This window comes from Marmota monax, unplaced genomic scaffold (assembly GCF_021218885.2).
Source record: "Marmota monax isolate L192 unplaced genomic scaffold, Marmota_monax_Labrador192_F-V1.1 WCK01_AAM20220418_F8-fsc00077, whole genome shotgun sequence".
Taxonomy (NCBI): domain Eukaryota; kingdom Metazoa; phylum Chordata; class Mammalia; order Rodentia; family Sciuridae; genus Marmota; species Marmota monax.
Window position 1 is genome coordinate 195,940 of NW_026694610.1, and position 23,706 is coordinate 219,645.

At 35.3% G+C, this 23,706-nt stretch overlaps 1 protein-coding gene across 3 annotated transcripts in view; it reads left to right on the forward strand.

The window, feature by feature from the left end:
• Positions 1-7,095: 7,095 nt before the first annotated feature.
• Rictor (RPTOR independent companion of MTOR complex 2) overlaps positions 7,096-23,706 on the forward strand; it is a 116,819-nt gene continuing 100,208 nt past the window's right edge. For 2 of the 3 annotated variants that reach the window (XM_046422228.2, XM_046422229.2), the window contains exons 1-2: positions 7,096-7,203; positions 7,376-7,423. In XM_046422228.2, coding sequence (XP_046278184.1) covers positions 7,155-7,203; positions 7,376-7,423 — 97 coding nt within the window. In that variant the 5' untranslated portion in view covers positions 7,096-7,154. The remainder of the gene's footprint in view (positions 7,204-7,375; positions 7,424-23,706) is intronic. The other variant, XM_058572057.1, reaches the window with a different exon arrangement.

Here is a 23,706-nt window from a genome sequence, read left to right on the forward strand (position 1 = left end):
GCTAGTTTTGAACTTACAGTCCTCCTGCCTCAGTTTCCCAAATTGCTGGGATTACAGGCATGCACCATCGCGCCTCACTGTTGCTTTTTTTCTATGAGTTTAGTTTTTTCCCCTATCCATTAGTTAATTAATTGGCAGATCAGTATAATCTTTTTGAGGCTTGATTTTAAATTTTCTTTTAGATATGTTGAAAGTAGTCTCTATTCTAGAGCTAGTGTATCCTTCTCCCTAAGTTATCTTTTGGGGTCTTGGTGCAATACTTTTTCTAAATTGTAACCTTTTGGAGGGTCTTACTGAATGCGCAGAGTTCACCAGTTTCTCTGCTTGCTGGAACTCCAATGTGTTTTAGCAATCTGTAATGTCTGGAATCATCGTTCCAGCTCGTGGGGGCTGTTTTCTGCCAGACTTCAGCAGAGTCTCACCTAATGCTTATTCATCTCAAAATTCAGCTAAATAAGCAAGAGGATCCATGAGCAGAAATCTGGAGCTCTTGCTCTGTGCAGCTCCCTCATCTCTGGTATTCTCTTTTTAAATTTCAGTTGCCTCATTATCTCTGGATTAAAATTATCCTATCCTCCATCCAGTGAGACTACTGTTCTGTTTGGTTTCCACAACTTTGTGGTATATTTTGAAAAGGGTCCCCAGGCAGAAAGCCAGAGAGAATGTCAAACTCACTTTGTTTCTTTCATCTCAAGGTCACAGTGTCACATGACTCATTGTCCAAAACTAAAAACTATTTGATGTTTATCTAGATTAAAATTTGTGCTTTATGGGAAGGTAAATCCAATTTTCACTTCTCAGTTATGGATAAAATCATAAATTCTTCATTTGAAAAAAAAATCATTTTACGTATAATAGCTACTTTACATTTTCTTTTTGATCATCAATATCCGAAGACCTGAGGATACAATTCTGTCTGTTTTTATGTCTTCTGATTCTTGTTCATGGTGACTTTTCCCTACAAGTTTGATAAACTCTGGATGTAGCTGTTTGTTGGATCTTGATTTGTGAAGCTCTTAGGAGTTAATAGAGTAGTGGCTAGCTTTTCTCCAGAAAGGATTTGTATTGCTACTGACAGATGCCAGGGGGCGCTCCCAAACTAGATCCACTTTGGTTACCTCCTGATCCTAAGCTAACTGCAATAGTTTGAGGTTCTACCTTTCTGCCTGTGGTTATAGCTTAGGCTTCCTATCTCAAGTATGCTAGGTAGGAAGTATCTATCTTCCTATCTCAAATATGCCCCACCTACTTGTTCACTTTTCCTCACTGTGATTTCAGTATTCTATTTTCCTCCCCATGGCTGGGTATTGAACATAGGGTCTTGGGTACTTCAGGCAAGCACTCTTCCACTGAGCTACATCCTGAGCCTCTGATTTTGTTTTTATGATTTTCTGGTGGAGATGCTTTGTGAGGTTTTTACCCCCTCTCTCCCAAAGAAAAAGAAAATAAAAATAAACTATTGTTATTTATTATGCAAATCAACAATGGAGTTGGTAGGCAACGTGGGTGGCATGATTTCTCTAAGGTGGAATCTTGAGGGAAGATTAGGAGTTCTATAGCTCAGAAGAGTTCCCAACACTACTACAGTAATTCTTTCCATTTCTGAATATGGCTATATACTATGTCCAGTTAAGTGGATTTAAGGAATATATTATTATAAACTATAATTCAGAAAATATACACATGGCTTAAAAGAATCTTGCAAAGAAACTGTGTAGATGTAACATAAATCATGAAAGGGCAAACATAAGATTTTAAAATATGACAGATATGATCCTTCTACCCTTGATTTTAGCACTTTATTTGCTTCATTACAAGAAAAAAAGCAATGGTCATGTAATTAGATGTCATAATACTAGCTGATTTTTTGACTAAAATTATTAGCATTATGTGAAATATGAAGTTACATGCATGTTTTACTATGTACTTATAATTCTAAGTATGTATGTTCTTTGAAATATTAGTTGGTGAAAGTATAAAGCTATCAGATTAACATATTTTTAAAATACAACATGAAGATAATTTTCTAGATATTTTCCGTGATGTCAGAAGTCACGCAATATCAAACCTGTTACTTTGCAAATAAACTTTTTAGTAATAGAGAAAAAGGCACATATCAGTGAGGAATATAGTGGTAATTCCTGCTATGGTAAGAAATGGAAGAAAACACCAACAAAATTTGTTGGCAAAATTAAAATTCAGTACCATTGGTAAACCAAGGTAGGAAAAAAAAAAGCTAAAGATTTGAATAAAAAGGTATTTGAACATACAAGTTCTGCAGTGTACTTGGATGGAATCATAGATGTTTTCAAACTTACCTAAACTTATGGTGTTTGCTAACTTATGTTCTGTACTGAAATACACAAAGAATTTTTACTCTGTCTCCAAACTAAAACAGTACTAAAGAACATGTATCCTTATCAGTAAATAACTTCCTTATTAAGAGCAATGCTTCATGAACATCAATGAAGCATTTCCTATAAATGAAATTTAAAAAGAGATTCAACAGAAGTTCAGAAATAGCTCCACGTGTGCTAATTTTATATAAATGAGACCTGTAAAAAACTTTTTTCACAAATTTTTAAATGAGAAGGGGTAACTATAAAAATTTTTTGCACTGTGGAATGCTTTTTTGTTTTCACCCAGTAGCATGCTACCTATCAGTCATTTTTTATATTTTATAAAAAATTAAATCTACTTTCCTTTTAAGGTAATTATAATACCAATAACTAAGAACATTATTATATTCCAAAGAAACTGTGTCAGGACAAGAACTTTTAAAAAACAGTTGGAAATGTTTTAGTTTTGTGATTTTTTTTGAAACCAATCAAAAAAAAATATATATCACATATATAAAACTTTCACATTTTTATATATAAACCTAAAAATCATGAAAATAAGAGTATTCTAACCTGCTGAAATCCTTTGGATTAATGGTTTTTGAACTAATCTTGTAACCAGTTGCTGAAAATGTCTCAATGCTGTGTTTTCTAGTTTGCTGGTTGATGTTAGGGAAGATGAATACTTATTAGCAAAATCATATTTTATAAAGGTTGGTATAACTGATATATGGAATCCAAAAACCAGTGTTATACTTTAGAAACTGCAGCCAATAGAATAAGTCTCCATTATTAGGTTTAATCTTTGTTAAGTTTTAGCTCTTAAATCCCAATATCCAAATAAACCTTTTAGAACTAGACCTTTTGAATTGCTGTATGAAAAAGTGTTTAACAAGAAATATACATATATAATGAAATATATTCAGTCCTACTGCTTGTATTCATGCCATTAGTAAAGTAATAACTTTTAATGGTTTTTAATGCATCTTTATGTCTTATGCTTTAATTAAAAAAGCATATTTGCACTAGTGTACATGTGCAAATGTTCTTTTTCTAATAAAGAAATGCACAATTCTGCTAGATTAGTTGGTAACAAGTAATTATAAACAAATGTTTATAACTAGGGTTTAAACTAGTCAACAAAATTTCTCTAAAATAGTTTTCCTTTAAAAAAGTTACAAGCATAAAAAAATTGTTGAAACACAAAAATGAAGAAAAAGAAAAAAGAAAAAAAATCACTCAAATTTCTATCATCCAGGCATAAACATTGTTAAAATTTTAGTGCATATCCTTCTAGAGTTTATGAAAATACATAGCTTCCTCTTTTACAAACATAGGTTTGTTCTTCATTTACAACTGTATTTATGGAGGAATTTTAAACTTTACAGAATTATTTAAGTGAGATTTTTGGGACAGATTAAAATTTAAAGAAATAATTATAAGAGATTATATTCTGCAGACCTAGGATAGATCTTTATAAGCAACCCTGTGTAAGATATAATATTTGTTTAAGTCCATTGCTTGTCATCTTAATGTACTTTATCTTGATATTAAATGTGGTTTAACTACAAAGAGAAGTTACCAAGAAATAGCCTGACCAAATTTTGTGGTTTTCAACTTTTTTTATCTACATGTGGCCTATGTAACAAGCCAAGTACCTTAAAGGGAACTAAGACTTTGGCAAGGTTTTTATTTCTGTTCAACATTATAACTGTGTCCATAGCTGATAAAATATGGTTTACAATCTAGAATTAACTGTATGCAATAGGAGAGAGAACTGAACAGAGACAGTGACTATTAATGGAATTGTTATATCTTCAAAATCAAGCAGTTGTCATTTAAAGGTGTGGTCTTGGACTCAATCTCATAATTTTTTTTTTTTTTATCAATGACTAATACCATTAGAAGGAACATTCATTGACACAACAAATGAAACCTAGCTGGGAAATGAAAACTAAGAAGAGGAAGTCAAATTTTCAATGGCAAGATTGGAAACAAAATAAAATTGAAGAAGTAGTAAGAAGTAAACAAAATGAGTAAGTCACTTGGGTGGGTTAAAATAAGCAAGGTCAAAAAAATAAGTTTCGAAAGGATGGTGGCTAGCTATTACCAAGTATCACAGATGTTAACTCTGGGGTTTTAACAAGCAAATAGCTGACAAGGATCAATAACGTAGTGCTAATGTTTTAAAAAAGCAAACACAACATTGTGAAATTTATTCCTTACCGTAACATAACTCCTGCTTCCTAGTTGACATTGGTATACATTAAGAACTTTTGTTTTTAAACCAGATATGCCATTCACTTGAGAGCAAATGTGAAGAACCTAATCACACAAATGAATGAAATAATAACAGAGAAGAAGGTAATTTCATTTAAGATTGAAGACAGTTTTTTTCTCCCTCCTGGAAGAGATGAAGTAATTGATTAATGGTCATTAAATAAGAACATACAATTATGAAAATAAAAGTCTATTGATTTCAAGTACATCTATTGATTTAAAGTACATCAAGTAAAATAGGCAATTATACTCAACTTTTTTGAGAGACTGAATTAGAAAATGAAGTTAAACTCAACTTTTTTGAGAGACTGAATTAGAAAGTAGTTAATTTAGAATTGTGGGGCATGATTTTCGTTGAAAATTAGAATAATTTTAAGCATTTGATAGAATTTCCATTGACAAATTTCTACTTTTCTTTTTTTAAAAAATATTTAATTTTTAAGTTTTTTAGGTGGACACAATATCTTTTATTTACATTTATGTTGTGCTGAGGGTCGAACCCAGTTCCTCGTGCATGCCAGGTGAGCACTCCACCGCTGAGCCACAACCCCAGCCCCAAAATTTCTACTTTTCTTTAACGGTGAAATGTACATCTACATGGAAGCATGAAATGTGAAATTTTTAATGTCTTGGTCCGACTTCCAGTAATTGGGATAAATAATTTTCACCAAGACAAAGAGAAGCAAGTTTGTTGTTATTGAAGTCATTACTGAAAAAATCAAGAGACTTAAAAAAAATACTCTAGTTGTGTTACATCCTTAAATATAAATATAATATCACCATTGGATATCTGAATGTAGACCTGATCAGAGGGCTTAGAATATACAGACAATAGGTTGAATGCTAAGGAAGCAATGTTCCTACTTTATCTTCTTGAAGATGCTCCTTTTCTTTTCTTTTTTAAACTTTTATTTATTTTACAAAAACATACTATAAACAGCAGGACATTTTAAAGGTATAGAAAAGCAAGAGAGCAAAAAATGCAAAATGCAGTCACAACTAAAGGGAAAAATAAATTAACATTTTGATGCATATCTATGCCTATTTTTTTTCTACTTATGTACATATAAAACATTTTATAATGTATATTTTGTTTTACATGTATTTTAAAGTTTATGAAAACAATAAATTTGTAATCTCTTGCGTGATTTAATATCATGAACTATCACTACACTAGATCTATATCATCATTTTAAATGGCTGCCATAATTTACATAATTCCTACCTTTGGTCATATGTTTCTAATTGTTCACTACTATTAACCACTGCAGTAAGTGTCTTTAATATTGTTTGCTTCTTTGTCTCTTTCTTTCTTAAACACGAAGAGCAGTAAAACAGAGAAGGAATTCAAGGCTTTTACTCATCCAATAGCTATTTATTGAACAATTATTTGTGCTGGTCTTGGCATTAACTCGGAGTAGGGAAGAAGTAGTTAAGGCAAGCTGTCCATTTTCAATAAACTTTCAGTGTCCTGGAGTAGAAAGAATTGAAGAATAGGCGGCGAAAAAATGCTCACCCTTTCCTTAAAGTAAATCTAGTTTAAGAGAAAGTTGCCGGGTTGGGACCCAGGTGTCCATCTACTAATTAAACAGGCTCTAGAATTAAAATCCCTACAGTTAATAAGTGTTAGTTTTCCGTATAGAAAATGTTCATCCACAACATCTATGTTGGCCACCTCTGTAGGAGCAGAACGCCCGGACACGGCCGCGGCTACCTCCCGGTCCAGGCGGAGAGGAAACCCTCTCCCGGGGCCTCCTGGCGCTGGCGCACGCGGGGAGCCCTCGGCCCCAGGGACCGCCGCGCTGCTCTCCCGGCTGCCTCACCCACAGCTCGCCTCGGATGCCAGGCGGTCAAGCACAAAACCTCCACCCAACCACTTGCACTTGGAGAAGCCTCTGGCCGAGCGAGGCTTCGTCGATCCAGGGCAAGGCTGCTTAGCACAATGGTCAGAGCGTGGGTGGAAAACAAACTTCGTTACGTGTTAACTTGGTCGGAGCAAAACCATTCTGGGAAGGGATTTAAGTGAGACCAAAACCGTGCGCAGTGATTTCTATACAAATCGTTTTCATTGATGGAAAATGAAGAGCCGCCGTCTCTTCCAGGGCTTGAAAGTAAACCAGAGGCTCTGGCAGGACGGTTTCAGCAGGTGGCCAGCCGCCCGCCCGCCCGCCCGCCCGCCCGCGTCCCGGACTCCTCGGCTCCAGCTACGTCTGGACTGGCGGTTCCGAGGCGGCTGAAGGGGAAGCATCTTCCACGATGCACACAGGCATCAATGGGATTTCCTTCGTGGGAAATGTCCCCTGCCCGTAGGCGTATGTGCCGGGATGGCCGGGCTGGTGCCGCCAGCCGCTTCTAGGTTCGGAGTGGGCGTCTCACTCCCTCCTCAACCCCAGTCCCACGGGCACCGCCACCACCGCCCGCCGCCGCTGAGGGGCGGGGGAGATGCCGCGGGGGGCGGGCACGGCGCGCAGGGAGGGGAAGGGGTTCTCGCGCGATTGGGCGAGGTTTCCGGTGTTGTGACTGAAACCCGTCAATATGGCGGCGATCGGCCGCGGCCGCTCTCTGAAGAACCTCCGAATACGAGGTAAGCCCGCTGCAGCCCCCACGCCCCACCAACCCGGCGCCCGCCACCCTTGGCACTTGCCTTCCCCTGGCCCTGGGTGGGGGAAGCGAGCCGGGGCGCTGGCCGGAGCCAGGGCAGCCGCCGCTGGCCTGCGAGCGAATCCTAATTGGGGCTGTGTGTCTGTTTCGCGCAGGGCGGAATGACAGCGGCGAGGAGAACGTCCCGCTGGATCTGACCCGAGGTAACGCTGGGCGCCGCGGGCGGCGGCGAGGGCGCGTTCCTGGGGAGGAGCCGGGGCCGGGGGCCGAGAGCTGGAGGCAGGGGCGGGCCCCGCACGGGACCCGCGAGGGAGCGGGGGGCAGAGCCCGAGCCCCCCTGCCGGCCCGCGGGAGCCCAGCCCTGGCTGCCTCGCCAGACCCATCCCCCTTCCCGGTGCCCCCTTCGCTAGCTGGAGCCCTTGTCCGGGCCTCGGGTGTGGGGGAGCGTGTAGCGGAACTCGGCGAGCCAGCGACCCCTTTGGGTTCCGCGGACCCCAGGGAGCGTTTACACCTATCTTGGAGCTCGTGCACCAAACTCTGGAGCGGCCGGAGGGAGGTAGAGGTTGTTGTTTGGGTTGCCGAAGGGTGTTTGAGGGAACAGCGACCACATCCTGCCTTCCCCGTCCCCCGGAGGAGATGCTTGCCGGACCTGCTTGGTTCTTACTGACTGCGTGACTTCTCTCTGCTCACCGTCCTGTGGGGACCCGCAGCGTGGATAACTCAGTAGTGAAAACTGGAGCCGTTCTTTACTGCTAAGTGTATGTTTTAAGCTGTATTTCCCTCCTGCTTGCCTTTCCTGGGCCGCCGGGTTTGTAGTTGGCAAAAGACCGCCCACTCACCCTGATGCAGGTTCATTGTTTACCTTCTGCAGTGGAGATTGGGTTTGTTTACACCTTCGGAGCAGGGTAAAACCGGGTTATATTTTTAAGGCCCGAATCCAACTACTGCTTTTTCTGTCAGTCACCGTATTGGAGTTTATCCGACAGTGTCTTGCTGAAGAATTTGTGGTTGCATACAAAATTCTTTTCTCTTCCATGATAAGCAGGATTTGGTCTACTGATTCCAACGGTCATGTTTCACACCGGCTATAGCTTGGAGAGTAATCTGGTTCATTGTACAGAGTCAGTTTCTTCTTGTGATCTGTGAAACACCCTAGGAAGTTTTCTTTGAGAAGTCGTTGTAAACATTGCATGAGATCAATTTATACCCCGGGTTGTACTCAATGCAATGACTGTTATTACAGTGTTTTCATACACGGGTTCAATTGTTGAGGCTCACCTCTGTATTGAAAGCATAATGCATTCTCTAATTTGTTTTATTTTGTATATCGTAATGTAAGCTTACTGGAATATAAACAGGCCAATTTTCATTTAGCTAAAAGAGTACATTTTTGTAACTTAATACTTTATTCTGAAAGTTTGGAGACTTAGCTTTAGCTGAACCAGATCCTTTTAAAGGCAGAAGAATTTTTAAAAATGCAGTATAGTAGTGCGTTAAGTACTGGAAATGGCAACTAAGTAGATCACCAGTGCATTAATTTGGAACTTCTTTCCAGCAGATTTTGAGAATTAGTATAGAAAAATGTAAAGTTTTTGATTTTTGAGCAACAATTTGAAAACTATATAACATGTATAAAAATTATATAAAATAGATTTATAGATTTTCTAGTAAACTTTCTTATAAAATAGCAATTATTCCTTACAGACTTGAAAATTTAGCATTTCAGTTCTCTAACAAATATAGTGTATTAGCGATCCAATTTTTATATGCAAGCGTGTGTTTCAGATGGCGACCAAAAAAAAAAAAAACACCCCACTTATTAAGTAAACTTGAGACTGGTTTCTTCCTTAAAAACCTGTTTGGATATGGTGTTGGAAGTAAAGTATAGTTGTACTTGGAGTTGAGTTTCTTGATCTCCTATATATATAGTGATTTCTCTGGTTAGTGTCAAAATTTTGAATTGTGTCAAAACAAGATTGATTTGATGCTTATGGTTTATTCCTATTTTACTCAAGAATACAGATAACACCAAATGTTCATTGCTTAAAATGGCTACATTCTGTGACAGTAAACACCTGATTATGACCATAGGTGTTTCCAGGATTATATAAAGACTGCAGAAAATTCTGTTTCTGCTTGTCCTAACAAAATGTACTTCAGTTTTGAACAAAATATACACAGCCAACTGAAACTGATTGCAAAAGCAGGACACAACCAAGAATGAGAGGTTACATGAGAACTGTATTCTAAATTATGAGGAAGTTTAGAATAAGAAAGTAATCTGAGTTAGGTTCATTATAGTGACACTATTGTTTAGAGAAACTGTTATTCTGACAAACATTTCATTGTTCAGAGAAGACTTGTGGATCTAATGTGAAAGTTCATGAGGAATTTAACTGTAGTAATCATTTAGAACTGTGAGGCAGTCTGGGTTGCAGCTGAAGGGCAGCTGTTTGTGTATTGGATTACAGTATGTAAAAATATAAAGTTTGGGTAATGAAAATTTTTGTTTAATACTAAGGTTAGTGTTTGCTCTCATTCTAATTATTTTTCTGTATTTTTTGAGAAATTAATCATGTAAATAATTCAACAGAGTTCATTATAGAGGTTAGGGTCATTATAATCCCCAAAGAAGCTATCAGTGTATAGTGAAAAGAGAGCTAACTATAAAGTCAAATAACTCTGGGTTGTGATCTCAGCTGTGTCTCTTAACAATAACCAAGACAGTAAACATTTTTATTCTTATTAAAGGAAAAGTAAAAGGATTAGATTATCGAAACTATAAAACTCAATAGTACTTCTAATAAATTTTACTCCAATAATTATATTTGAATATAGATTTGTTTGTGTTCTGGGAATTCACTTTGAACACTGTAAGAGGGGCTTACCCAGAAATAACACTGTGTCTATTCAAGTTAGAGTTCAGTTTGAGAGTGATTTGGGACAAGTTACTTGACCTTGCTTAACCTCCGGTTTCTTTATCTCGAAAAAACCCCATTACTTCAAAGAGTTAGTAAGAATGTTAGACGTAAATGAAGTAGTTCTTAATTAAAGTTTTCAGTGTAGGATTTTATGCTCTGTGATGTTTAATATTTGTTGCCTTCCTATATTGTAAAATCAGTATTCTTTAAATCACATTAAAATATATCAAATGTTTGTTTTGATTATTATAAGTTTATTTAACAAGGAATCATAGAATTCAAGCTTATTTTTTGAGACATTCTATTGTATTGATGTCTGAAGTAGAGTTTTGAATATAACAACAGAAATCAAAACTTTTACGTTAAAAGAGACTACCAAAAAATAGAGATTGCCAATGAATGAAGTCTAAAAGCACATTCCTTTATATGCACTTAAGATACAGTATGAAGTGTTATTTTACAGGACCTTAGAATTTCTCTTCCTGACTTCAGAAAATTTCTTAGTAATAATGACTAGCCTTTCAGACTTCTTGAGGCCTAGGAAAGTTCTAAGGGTTTTCGTGGGTGTGGTACTGGTGTTATTGCTGTACTTATTACAGAGTACCTCAGTGAAAAATTATTGATAGATTTAATTTTGACCCAGTTTAGGAACTCCTTGTAGTGGATTTTACAGTCAACTTTCTGGTAATTGTTGCTTTCAGTTTTGTTCAGACACCTACTCTGTTTAATTTGTAAAAAATCCCCAGTATTATTCTCTGTATATTTCATGCCAAAATATATTTTGAAACCCAAATGCTTCTGTTAGTCACTTCCACAGACAGCCCCCACCTCCTGCCCCCAATTCCTTCAGTAGTACATCTTTTCCTGACATTGAACTCTCACTTGAAAAGACACAGTGTTATTCCTGGTTAAGCCCCTTTTATTATAGTGTTCAAAGTGAATTCCCAGAACATAAACACATCTGTATTCAAATATAATTATTGTAATAAAATTTATTAAAAGTACTGTTGAGTTTTATAGTTTTAACTATCTAATCCCTTTACGTTTTCCTCCACTGTGAATAAAAAAAAAAAAATGTTTACTGACTTAGTTGTTCAGTACCTAGAAGAACAGGAAAGTCCTTTGAAATTATGTATATTTGGATACTTAACTTTGTTTTTTGATTTCTTGTAATTTCATTTTTTAATTGCTCACTAATAGATATTGACTGAATGCTTATTATATACCCGATGCTGAATTAAGTGTTGGAGAAATAAGAATGAGGAAAGTTTTACCCCCTTGTGAAGAGTTTATTGGAACAGACATAAAGAAGTGATTGGGTTATGGAACAATATGTAATCAAACTGTATAAGGAATAGAAGTAGCCCAATAGTAGCCAGAGAGAATGATTGACAATCTGATGGGTAAAGGATCAGAGAAATCTTGAGGAGATGACTGCATAAGAAGAGATGGACAAATTGGCTCTCTAAGCAATATACCACACCTTTGGAAAGGGAAAGTCAGTAGATAGAGAAGCTGGTTAGAGGGCTACTAATTTAATATTAAGAGATACTGGAGAACTGGACCAGGCTGCTGGCTACAGAAATTAAGTAGAATATGTGTTAGAGTGGAGGAATCGACTAATTTGTTTTCTTTGGATTCCAAACTGATTTTTGTTTTCCCTCTATGCTGTGTAGTGGTTTTCTTTCTTTTCCTCCCCAGTACTAGAGATTGAATACAGGGATGCTCTGCCATTGATCTTTATCCCCAGACCTTTTTTAAATTTTGAACTAGCTTCATTAAGTTTCTCAGGTGGGTGTGAACTTGCAATCTTCCTGCTCCCTCCTCATTTCAGTCTCCTGAGTAGCTGGAAATACAGGTGTATACCACCACACCTGGCTATTCTTTATTAAGAAGATAGAGGCTGTTCAGTATGAATTCCATACTCTTTTCTTCTCCTATGTTTACCTTCTCTTCTCCTAAGTCAGATAATAAAGCATGTCTATTTTTGTCCAAGAGTAATTTTATGCTCTTGATACTGTTTCCTCTAAGATTTTCTTTTATTTCATTTCTTCCTTTCTGTTGGTTTGGTTTTTTTCATGTTCAGTAAGCATTTATTATATCCTTCATTGGGAATGGGCTGAGGGTGGGAAATAAGAAGCAATAAAGATTACGAAATAGTTTTTTTGTTTTGTAGACACTATAGACAGAATAGTTTATTCTTATTCCACAACTTTATATCTTAACCAGTATAATTTCTTTTTACACAGAAGTTTTATTTTTTTAAGTTCCATACTGCTTTTCTTTCCACTTTCCACTTTTTTTATTGGTACATTATAGTTGTGCATAATGGGATTCATTGTTATATATTTATACGTGTGTATACACAGTATAACTGGAATTTGGCAATTATCACTCCCCAATACTTCTTCCCTCCTTCCCCTTTCCTCTACCGATCTCCCTTTGATTTTCATGAGATTCCTATGCCCTCACCACACCTTTCTTTCCCTTTTTCCTCTCTAGCTTATACATAGGAGAGAAAATATACAACTCTTGACCTTCTTATGTCAGCTTATTTTTACTTAATGTACTCTAGTCCATACATTTTCCTACAAATGACATAATTTCATTTTCCTTCATGGCTGAAATAAAACTCCATTGTATGTATATACCACATTTTCTTTCTCTAGTTATCCATTGATAGATACCTAGGTTCCATAGTTTGGCTACTGTGAATTGTGCTGCTATAAACATGGATGTGCACGTGTCACTATAGTATGATGACTTTACTTCTTCAGAATAAATACCAAGGAGTAGGATGGCTGGATCATATAGTAGTTCCATGCCTAGTCTTTTGGCAATCATCAAGAATACAAATAATAGGGCTAGGGTTGTAGCTCAGTGGTAGAGTGCTTGCCTAGCTCATGTGATGCATGGGGTTCTATCCTCAGCACCACATAAAAAATAAATAAAATAAAGATATTGTGTCCATCTGCAATTTAAAAAGAATATTTTAAAAAGAATACAAATAATAATAAATGCTTGGGAGAGGATATGAAGAAAAAGGAACATTTTTTACTGTGTTGGGATTGTAAATAAGTACAACCACCATGGAAATCAGCATGGCCATTTGTATTTCTTCTTTTTAGAAGCATCTATTTAATTCATTTGCCCATTTATTAATTGGGCTATTGGATTTTTTTGATGTAAAGTTTTTTGGATTCTTTATATATTCTAGATATTAGTCTTCTGTCAAAAGAGTATCTATCAAAGATTTTTTCACATTGTGTAGGTTCTCTCTTCACATTCCTAATGTTTCCTTTGCTGTGCAGAAGGTTTTAATTTGATGCTATCCCATTTATCAACTTCTGGCATTATTCCCTGAGCTTTAGGGATCTTACTGAGAAAGTGATTGCCTATGCCTATATGTTGGAGTGTTGACCCTGTGTTTTCTTCTAGGAGTTGCATAGTTTCTGGTCTAATTTCTAGGCCTTTGCCAATTTTCAGAAGACAGTCTTTCCTACAGATTTTAACACAAACCACTACAGTTTCATAAGCACAGGTCCCTCCCTATACTGAAAATACTTTCTAAACTGATGCTAATAATATCTTGCAAAATTCATTGGCATTAAAATTTCTATTTCAACTGTTGGTACTACTTTGCATGAATATTTTGTGCCAGGCATTAAAATGTTATTTCACCTAATCTTCAACAACTATTTGAGAAACTCTGATCCTTATTTTTATAAGGCTCTCAAAAGCTTATATTTTATAAATTTCTCAAAAGCTTATATTTTGAGAATATAAGCTTTGAAATATTGAAGGATTGAAACATAGAAAGCTATAATTTAGCCAGGGTTACAAGGCTAGTTAGTGACCTCTGTGTGTCTGGTAATCATCTCAAAGTCATGATGTGTAAAACTTTGTACCCCAAAGAGTACCCATCTTTCACTTTTTAGGTACCACCAACATCTAGGTTCAAGGTAGAGACTGCTCAATCTCTTAGTTATGTTCCTCCAGTTTGCCTCTGAAATAGCATCTTACTATCTCATTTGATCCAGCCTCTTATTATCACATCTTATTATCTCATTTGAGCGACAGTAAAGTCTTATAGCTGATAGAGTAGCTCTTTACTTCATCTGCTGGATTATTTCCCTGTAAATCAGATTTAATCTTTTCATTCTTTTATATTAAAAGCAAAACAATAATAAAAACTACCCATACAGACATGGTACAGGTTCATTTGTGCTCCCAGAATAAAGTCCAAATTCCTTAGCTCAGCATTCGAGGCCTTTTAGGATTTATTCCTATATTATTTTCTTCTATACTACCTTAACCATATTAGTCAAATGTATCTGTCTCTGGATTGTTCATGTGTATAACACTCTGCCTCCCTTCATTACACACAGTGCTTCTCAAAGGGAATTGGGGAGAGTTTGCTAGCTTTTGTTTGTTTGTTTGTTTGTTTTTTTAGTTATTGATTCACCTTTATATGTGATTCTGAGAATCTATCCTAGTGCCTCACAGATGAAGCAAGCGCTGTGCCAGTGGGCCACAACCCCAGCCCAAGTTTGCTAGTTTTTTTTTTAAATGAATTTTTTTTATTTATATATGACAGCGGAAGGTATTACAATTCTTATTACACATGTAGAGTACAATTTTTCAAATTTCTGGTTGTATACAGAGTACATTCATATCAATTCGTATCTTCTACATGTACTTTGGATAAGTTTGCTAGGTTAAGCACCAACCCGACATTCCTGATCTTTCCCCTTGGAAACTGCCCCTAGAGAATAATTGCTTTAGTCAAAGAAGACTGCTATTCCTTAAATATAACATGCAGTTTCATATTTACGTGAATTTGCATAGGTTTTGTTTTGCATTTCCAGGACTCTTAGTGTAATTCTTTAAGGGTAAGGTCACATGTCACTTGTGGGAATCTTTCTGTGGGAATTTACTGCTTCCTCTTCTACTTTTCCATATTATTATCCTTCCAGAATAGCACTTACCATTGTTTTAGTTTTTTGTCCAATTTTTTGCCCTTCACTAGATCTTAAGCTTCTTGAGGGCAGCAATTCTGTTTTGCTAAGTTTTAACATTATCCACTGCCCCCACTAGCCTCTATTATATAACAATCACTCAAGTTTTGGGTTTGCTTTTTTCCTCCCAGTGCTGGATATTGAACCCAGGACCTTCATGGATAGATGTTCTTTGACTGAGCTATACCCCCAGCCTCTGAAGTATTTTTTGAATGGAAACAGAGATGAGAAAAGGAACAATAAATACAGTTTTAAGTAGGAGAATAGAGTAAGAGAGCACTTATTAAAGTTTGCAGTCCTGAGGAATAATGGAAATGGATAGTTCCATAATATAGAGATGTCATTTTGGGAGGGATGATAATGAGTCCAGTTTTGTACTTTAGGTGATTAATGTTGACAGAGATGTGTAAGAGGTAGCAGCAAATACTGGACTAGGGGCTTAGTAGTAGTTTTTCTGATTTGTGATCTGAGTATTGTCTGTATAATGTGTTGTGAAATGTAAATGGAATTTTTTTTTTTTTTTTTTTTTTTTGGTGCTGGAGTTTGACTCTAGGGCCTTATAAATGCTAAGTAGGTATTCTGCTTTTCAGCTGAACCCTCCTAATTGGAGAAAGAGTTTTAAATTCCAGTGTTTAAGGATAAGATAATGAAGGTTTATGTTAGAGGTAGGTATCAACAAGAAAGAGACCAACAGAAGAAAAGAAAATGATGATGATTATAATTTCTGAAGACAAGAAAAAAACTTTTTAAGTTGAAGGGGCTAATAAGACTGTAGTGTTGAAGTTGGTATCTGGAGAATTCAGTTCTATTCTTCATTAATTCTGGGCTTCAGTTTTCTCACTTCAAAATGCATACTTTTTCAAAATGCATACTTAAAGTACTTCTCATTTTCAATCTTTGTGATTCTCAGATGTTATAATGGGATATTGGAAGATGAAAAAGAAAGCATTTATGGCTTTGTTAAATCACTCTCAGAAGTATTCCTTTTTTTTTTTTTTTTTTTTTTTTTTGGTAAACCCTGTATTATTGAAGAATTTGGATTTGTAGTGAGTTTCTTAATGTCTACCAGTTTTTTCCCTCCCCTTCAGTACTGGGGATTGAACCCAGGGCCTCAAGCATACTAGGCAAGTGCTTTTCCACTGAGCTACACCCTTGCCCTTTTTAAAATCTTATTTTAAGATAGGGTTTTTCTAGGTTGTCCAAGTTTGATCTTGTAATCCTCCTGCCTCAGCCTCCCAAGTAGCTGGCATTATAGGTGTGTGTCACCATGCTTGGCCAACCAATATTTTTTACAGGGGAGAGTGTACCAGGAATTGAACTCAGGGGCACTCAGCCACTGACTGAGCCACATCCTCAGCCCTATTTATGTATTTTATTTAGACACAGGATCTCACTGAGTTGCTTAGTGCCTTGCTTTTGCTGAAGCTGGTTTTGAACTCATGATCCTCCTGCCTCAGCCTCCAGAGCCTCTGGGATTACAGGTGTGTGCCATCATGCTGGCACTATATATCTTTAATGAGTATATTGAGTATATTATCACACTGGATAGTGCTGTTATGTTATGGAAGGTATGACTCTGCTATCAAGGAGCTTTTATTGTACTTGTGATATACCCCTATCAATGCACAGTGTAGGACAGTAGTATTTGAAGTATCTTGACAATTATCTCTATAAAGGTGTCAAAGAGCTTGGAGAATTCAGGGAAGAAAAAAATGGGAGATAGGTCAACAATGGACCAAGAGGGAAAACCTCATAGAAATGATGAAGTAAGGACACCTGTAACACCTTTGCATAGAAAGATAACATTTAAATAGGTGGAGCTCTAGGCTGGGGTTTTAAAAATCACATGTTAACTTTGAAAACAAAATTTCCTGGCATATTATTGAGTATATCTTGATAATGTTGAGAAACGTTGGTAGTAAGTTTTTTCCTTTTATCTCTTAACTATTAAAGATTGATATTTTAAATTTAAGCTTTTCTGACCTTTGAAGATAGTTGCTGGACTGGATTGAGAAATTGAGAAATGCTTACATTTCAAACCATAGAATAAATTATTTTTTATTCTATAATTTTGTAGTACATATCTTTCCCCTTCATTAATATTGCTAATATAGGGCATTATTCATGTTCAAGAGGTTCTATAAATTTATCAAACTTCTTTCTAAATGTATGGTCTGTAAATAGAGACTATAATGGGATGGGTACTGTTTTTGTTATTTTCTACACTAAAATTACTATTTTCTGATCTCAAAATTTAAATGTGGCCACACAGTGGGATAGAATATTTGAAATGAAGATCATAAAATATGGAGAATATTTCATTGCCAAATCCGGACACCCTACCAAGCCCTCTAGTGATTTGAGTAAATGGTAAGTAATGTTTGGGGTAATTATTTCTATATTAGGGAAACAAAAAATACTTGAATTGCCACTTGCAGGAGTTTTAATAATCTTGCTCTGAATCTAGTATAATTTCACAAGTTTCTCATAATGAAGAAGGTGAAGAGAAACAGAAACTGTAAACAAAGAAGATTGCCAAGTAATTTATGTACTAAGAAGAAACAGCTTGCCAGATAATAAGTGTATTTAACTGTTTTAGATGTGTGCACATACATATTTTTATCAGTAGTTTCATATTTCTGGAAATCGCATCTTAAAATAGTAGTGCTAATTATTTCCATGCTCATCCCTCATATACTAAAACTTTTTGATTGCCCTGTTTTTTTTCCACTCATAATTCTATAATGCACTCCCTAATACTCACCACACTACTGTTTACCACCTCCCTCCCCATGGGGGAGAGAAAGCAAAAAAGAGAGAGGAAAAGTAGGAAGGAAGAGAAAGAGAAAGAAGGGAGAGTGAGAAGAATTTAGAGAGTTAGAGGTGGATGGAGGGGCTGGAGGGGAAAGGAGGGAGAAAAGAAGAAAACAGAGAAGGTAAAACGCTTTAAGAACAGTGTTACAGGGAGAAAGACTGTAAAAATGTGGTTGGAAACACATTTTCAGTTGCTGTGAAATCTTAACTTTAAGTTATAGATAAGAAGTTTGTAATCATATCCATCTCATATTATAGTAGTATAAAATAATGATGGTGGGATGTTTGAGTACTATTTCCTTCCTTATTTAGAATTATGTGATTTTATTACCTATACTATAGGTATTAAAGTAGAGAAAGGTGACATTCAGATGCCTTTTATTGTTTTTGATAACATTTTTAATAACATAACTTGGTGTAATGCAAATCACATTAATTCTTATGTAATATAAGATTTCATATGTCCTATAATTATTACATAGAATTTTATAGCTATTTTTGTTGAATTTCAGATTACAATACCATTAAAAGTTTACATCACTTCAGATGCTTTAAAAAGAACTCTAACATTGTCTTTTTCCTTTTTCATAGCAGAATTCAGTAAATATACAAATTCTGTTATTTTCCATAGCAAAATGGAAGAAGTTATTTTAAAAAATATTGGTAGTTTTTCAAAGAGAAATAAAAAGGAGATGAATAAGAGATTGGAGTAAACTGAGCTGTTGCCTGTGTTATTGTTTCTTCTAATAGTTTTTTTTTTATTAGACTTGACTTTTTAGTCCTACAAAGCATTTTTCACAAATATCAGTAATTGTTTCTATATTGTAAGAGTTCTACAGAGAAATAGTGTGATTTAAAAAAAAATCTGCTGTTTTTATTTATTTACTAATTTTATTTTTTTGAGGTACTAAGGATTGAACCCAGGGTCACTTTACCATTGCACCCTTAGTCCTTTTTATATTTTAGTTGGAGACAGTGTCTCACAAAGTTGCTTAGAGCCTCTCAAAAATTACTGAGGCTAGCCTTTAAGTTGTGATCCCTCTTACCTTAGCCACCTGAGTCGCTGGAATTACCAGCATGTACCACCATGCCTGGCTGTATCTTTAAACATTCTCCAGGCTAGTCACTAAATATTTATTGAATACTGGTTATGTATCTGGCATTGTTCAAGTTGCTAAATGTTGAAGACATGGTCTTTTATTACGAGAAAAAGCAGCAATGGACCATATTGTGTGCTGGGAACTCTGTTAAAAAGCATTACTTAAATTATCTGATTTAATCTTTCTGCTTATCTAGAAGATATGTATTAACATATCCATGTAATTGATGGAGAAAATGGGGCAATGGCTAACTTTTAATACCTATATTCCTTACTCCAAAGGAAATATAGGTATTAAAGTAGAGAAAGGTGACATTCAGGTGCCTTTTATTGTTTTTGATGCTGAAACCAATGTACTTAACCCTTTAAGGTCTTTCTCCAAACAGAAGATAAATCACACGACTGGAAGAATATAATTTCAAACTCTGAGGAAGCAAATTATTAAGTGAACTCAAAAGTGTACATTTTAACTATTTTGGATGAAATTATTTCTAGACTTATTGCATATTTCCCTCTTAAAATAAATATACCAGCTCTATTTTAACTTTTCCTCTTCTGCTTAGGTCAATATTATAAATATCAATTTTTGTGTTGGGAGTCGGGGGAGGACAACATATTACTATCCTCTGTAACATACAGTTAATTTTTTGATTTTTATGTGCTGCTGCATTGCTTTCGATGGTCACTCTATGTTATAATTATTGTTTCTATGTTTAGACAGATTAACGGAAGAAAAGGCATACAAATTTAATACATGTACAGAGGCATCAAAAGACAGTGATTACCCAATGAGATATAGAAGCTTATATACTTCTTGGAAGAGAGAAGTGGGGGATGTAAACAGTTTTAGAGGAAGAGTAAATAATTTTTAGGGGAGCTGAATGGGCCTAAAAGAATAGACACTAGCCTGGGACATAGTTTGGGCTTTCGTTGTGGTGTCAGTGGTATTCTTCCTTCCTGCCTTATATATATCAGTCCTGTGCATCCCCATCTTCTTGATGAGATCTGAAGGAGGGATTTTCAGCATTTGTATATATTCTTGAAAATCAGTCCTTTAAAGTAAGAGAATTTCAGAGAAAGTTCTTCCTTGTATTTGCTACTCTCCAGATCCTTTCATCTCCATTGGAGATAAGATTTAGGAGTGAAAGATGTTTGTAAAATAGATATATTTTAGTTTTAACACATAGCTATGAATAAATAGATACTAGTGTTCTTATTTGTATTGTCAGTAAAAGCAAGAGATGAGAGAAAAGAGAGATTAATGTGCCTGGGAAAAAATAATAGGAACTGGGGCATTGTATAAGTTTTGAATGGGTAGAAATAATCAAGAGGAACTAGGGCATGAATAAAGACATGAATCATTTATTGAGAGAAGAACAATAAGGATACAGAATTTTAGTATTTATTGGATTTATAGGATAGGGCTATTATTGAAACCAAAGAATAAATGTTATATTAAAATTTTTGTTGAAAAATAACTTGCCCAAAAGTGTTCGTCCTAGGAACAGTTCTGTGAACTTTGGCAAATTGAACACATGAATAATCTGAATTCATATCAAGAAACATAATACTGCAATACCGTAGAGATTTCTATTCTGTGTCTCCTCCTAGTCACTGTTTTCTCCCACCAAGGAAGACACTATCCTGACTTTAATGTGAAAGACTAGCCTATTTTTGAACTTCATGTTTATACTCATATAATGTACACTCTTGTGTGTCTGGTTTCATTCACCCAGTGTTATTTTGTATATATAATTAAAGTTAATCCTAGTCTTTTTATGTGTCAGGTATGGCATGATGTGGATGGATTTTTTTTTTTTTTTTTTCCTTTTGGCTAGGCCAGTGGATAAATTTTTTGGGGAAAAAAAGTGTTCTCTGTTTATCTTTTGCCTCTTCTGCCTGGGTTTTTGATTTAATAGGTTTTAGCTAGTTAACACATCTTGATGGGTGAGGGTTTCCATCCCTTACCCCCTCCCCAAATAACTGCTTAAAGAAAAGTACAGGATCAGATTATCTAGAAAGCAGAAAAAATTAGAATTCTAATCCAGTAAGTTTTGTGATATCCCAATTAAATTATTGGTAGAATGATTACCAAAGTTGATTTAGTATTTAGAAAAAGGAAATATAATAAACATTATTTGGTCCTGAGTTCAATAGTACGCTCACGTGGATATATCAGTATGTGTTAATATGGTAGTTTAATAACATATAGTTGTAATTGTGCATTAAAGTTGTTAGAGTGTAAAATAAAGATGCTTCTCCTTGAAAGCACATACATACATATGGTTAAATGTCTTATCTGATTCTTTTTTTAAAACATTTATTTTTTAGTTGTAGGTGGACACAATACTTTTATTTTTTTAATTTTTATGTGGTGCTGAGTATCGAACCCAGTTCCTGATGTGTGCTAGGCAAGCACTCTACCTCTGAGTCACAACCCCAGCCCTGATTCTCTTTTTTAAGAACTCAAAAAGAACCATTTTAACTGTTTAATCTCACATCATGAGGAAATCATAATGTCACTGATTTTTCCAGTAGACCTTTATGAGACTGAGTGTCTCAAATCTTGTTGATAGTTATAAACTCTCTGTGAGATTGTTTCTCTTTTTTGATCTTGTTTCTCTCAGTTTCTCTCACTGGTTTCTGTTTCTCTTTTGCTCTTTTCTAATTTTCTGGTGATTCTAACAGAAAATGCTATAGAGATGAATTGTTTTCTTTTGCTATGCTTGATATTCCTAATATAAAATAAATTTCAGTTGTTTATATAATAAATCCTTTATTGTTTTTTCTTTTTTCCTGGAAAGTTGGTGATGTGAGAGTTGGCAATAAAAGATTCCACTGCCTATCCCTTGGTAGGCCTGTCCCCAAGAATTAGAATTGAGTAATTAATAGGAAATTGAATGAATTGAAAACAATTCAGTAACACATTTAACATACACTTCTAGAATAAAGAAAAATTTACTTATTTCATTGTGTAAAAGCAATAGAGTAAATGTCAAAATGAAACAAATAGCTATATTGCAGGTAAAAGTTTCTGATGGAGTATATTTCCTAAATGCTGATAATTATGACACTAGTATTAATTTTAAGTATTTAAAATGTTTGAAATTTTTATGCATACACTTTTTAGAAGTATGGAAAATGATGGAGTTCAGAATTTCTTGAAGAGGGGAACATTTTATAACCTTGAAAGATCCTTGCTGTTTCTGGTCTGGACTAGTTCATTGAGCAGATTTATTAAATAGACTATGGATTATTAGCTATCAAGACAATAACTGCTCTTGGTGATAAATGCTAAGTGACTGTTTGTTTCTGTTAAGAATGACACAGTTCAGTAAATATTTTTAACCAGGATTATATTATTTTGAGATTATATTACTTACTACTTTTGTATATATTAGAACATCATTTTTTTTCCCCCAACAATTTTAAGTGACTTCGTAAAAGAGAGCCAACTGTCACCACAGGCATAATTTGGTTTAAAATGATATTTTGACTAACAAAACATTAACAAAATATGGAATATTTATCAATTGATGTGTTTTTTTTAGCAGATATTCCCTAAATTACATGCTTATACTTCTAAGCAAATATTGTTTACAACATTTTAAAAAGTCTTCTGAAGATTGCTAATACTTATTTTTATTTAAATTACTGGTTGGATTGTTCTTTGAAGATGAAGTTTAGAGAATGGTTAAATATAAATTGGGCTCAAATCTGGGAAATCACTAATTTACTAATTTACTTACTCATTAGATTAAAAAGAATACATGGATCACCTATTCTGTTCTTAGCAGTGTATAAAATATTGGAATGTTGTGTGTGCAAGACCAATAATTTTTATTTTAAGCAAACTATCACTCTATGTAATAACTTTCATTGTGGCCCAGTCACTGGCTTCCTTTACAACTGTTTTCATTTCTTGACTCTTTCCTTTCTTACTGTTTGGAGAAATAACTTCCTTGCTGATTATTCCTAATCATATTTTCTTTGCAGAGTCTTTTTACCTCTGTCATAGTCTGCCTGGAATATTCTTCCTGGAGTATTTGTATGATTCTTTTTCCCTCATTTCATTTAACTTTGTTCAAATGTCATCTTATAAAGTGAACTTTCTCCAGTCATTCTGTTCAAAGGAGTCCCCATCTCCATCACTTTGCATTCTTTTATATTGCTGTCTTTGGTTTTTTTTGATGGTATTGGAGATTGAACCCAGGGCTGTGCACATATAGGCAAATGCTCTCCCAACTGGGCTATACACACAACCCTTATATTGCTGTTTGTTTCACAGCCCTTGTTGTTCCTGACATTATAGTATATAGTTATTGTCTCCCTAGAGGTTTTGTGAACGTAAATACTTTGTTTTGTTCATTATTCTGTCAGTGGCTAGAATAGCTCTGGCACATTGTATGTGCTGAATAAATGTTTTTTTACAGAATAAACTATCAAATTCGCATTTAGCTTGAGAGCTTCCGACCAATTTTGCATTGCTATTCAACATTTTAAGGATGTAGGTAAGTATATCAAACTTAATGTTTCAAACTTTCTAATTATCTTATTCTAAAAACCTTTCCCTATTTCCCACCTAGGTTAAGAACAATTCTTTAATTAGGTCAAATCAGACACCCAGGAGACAT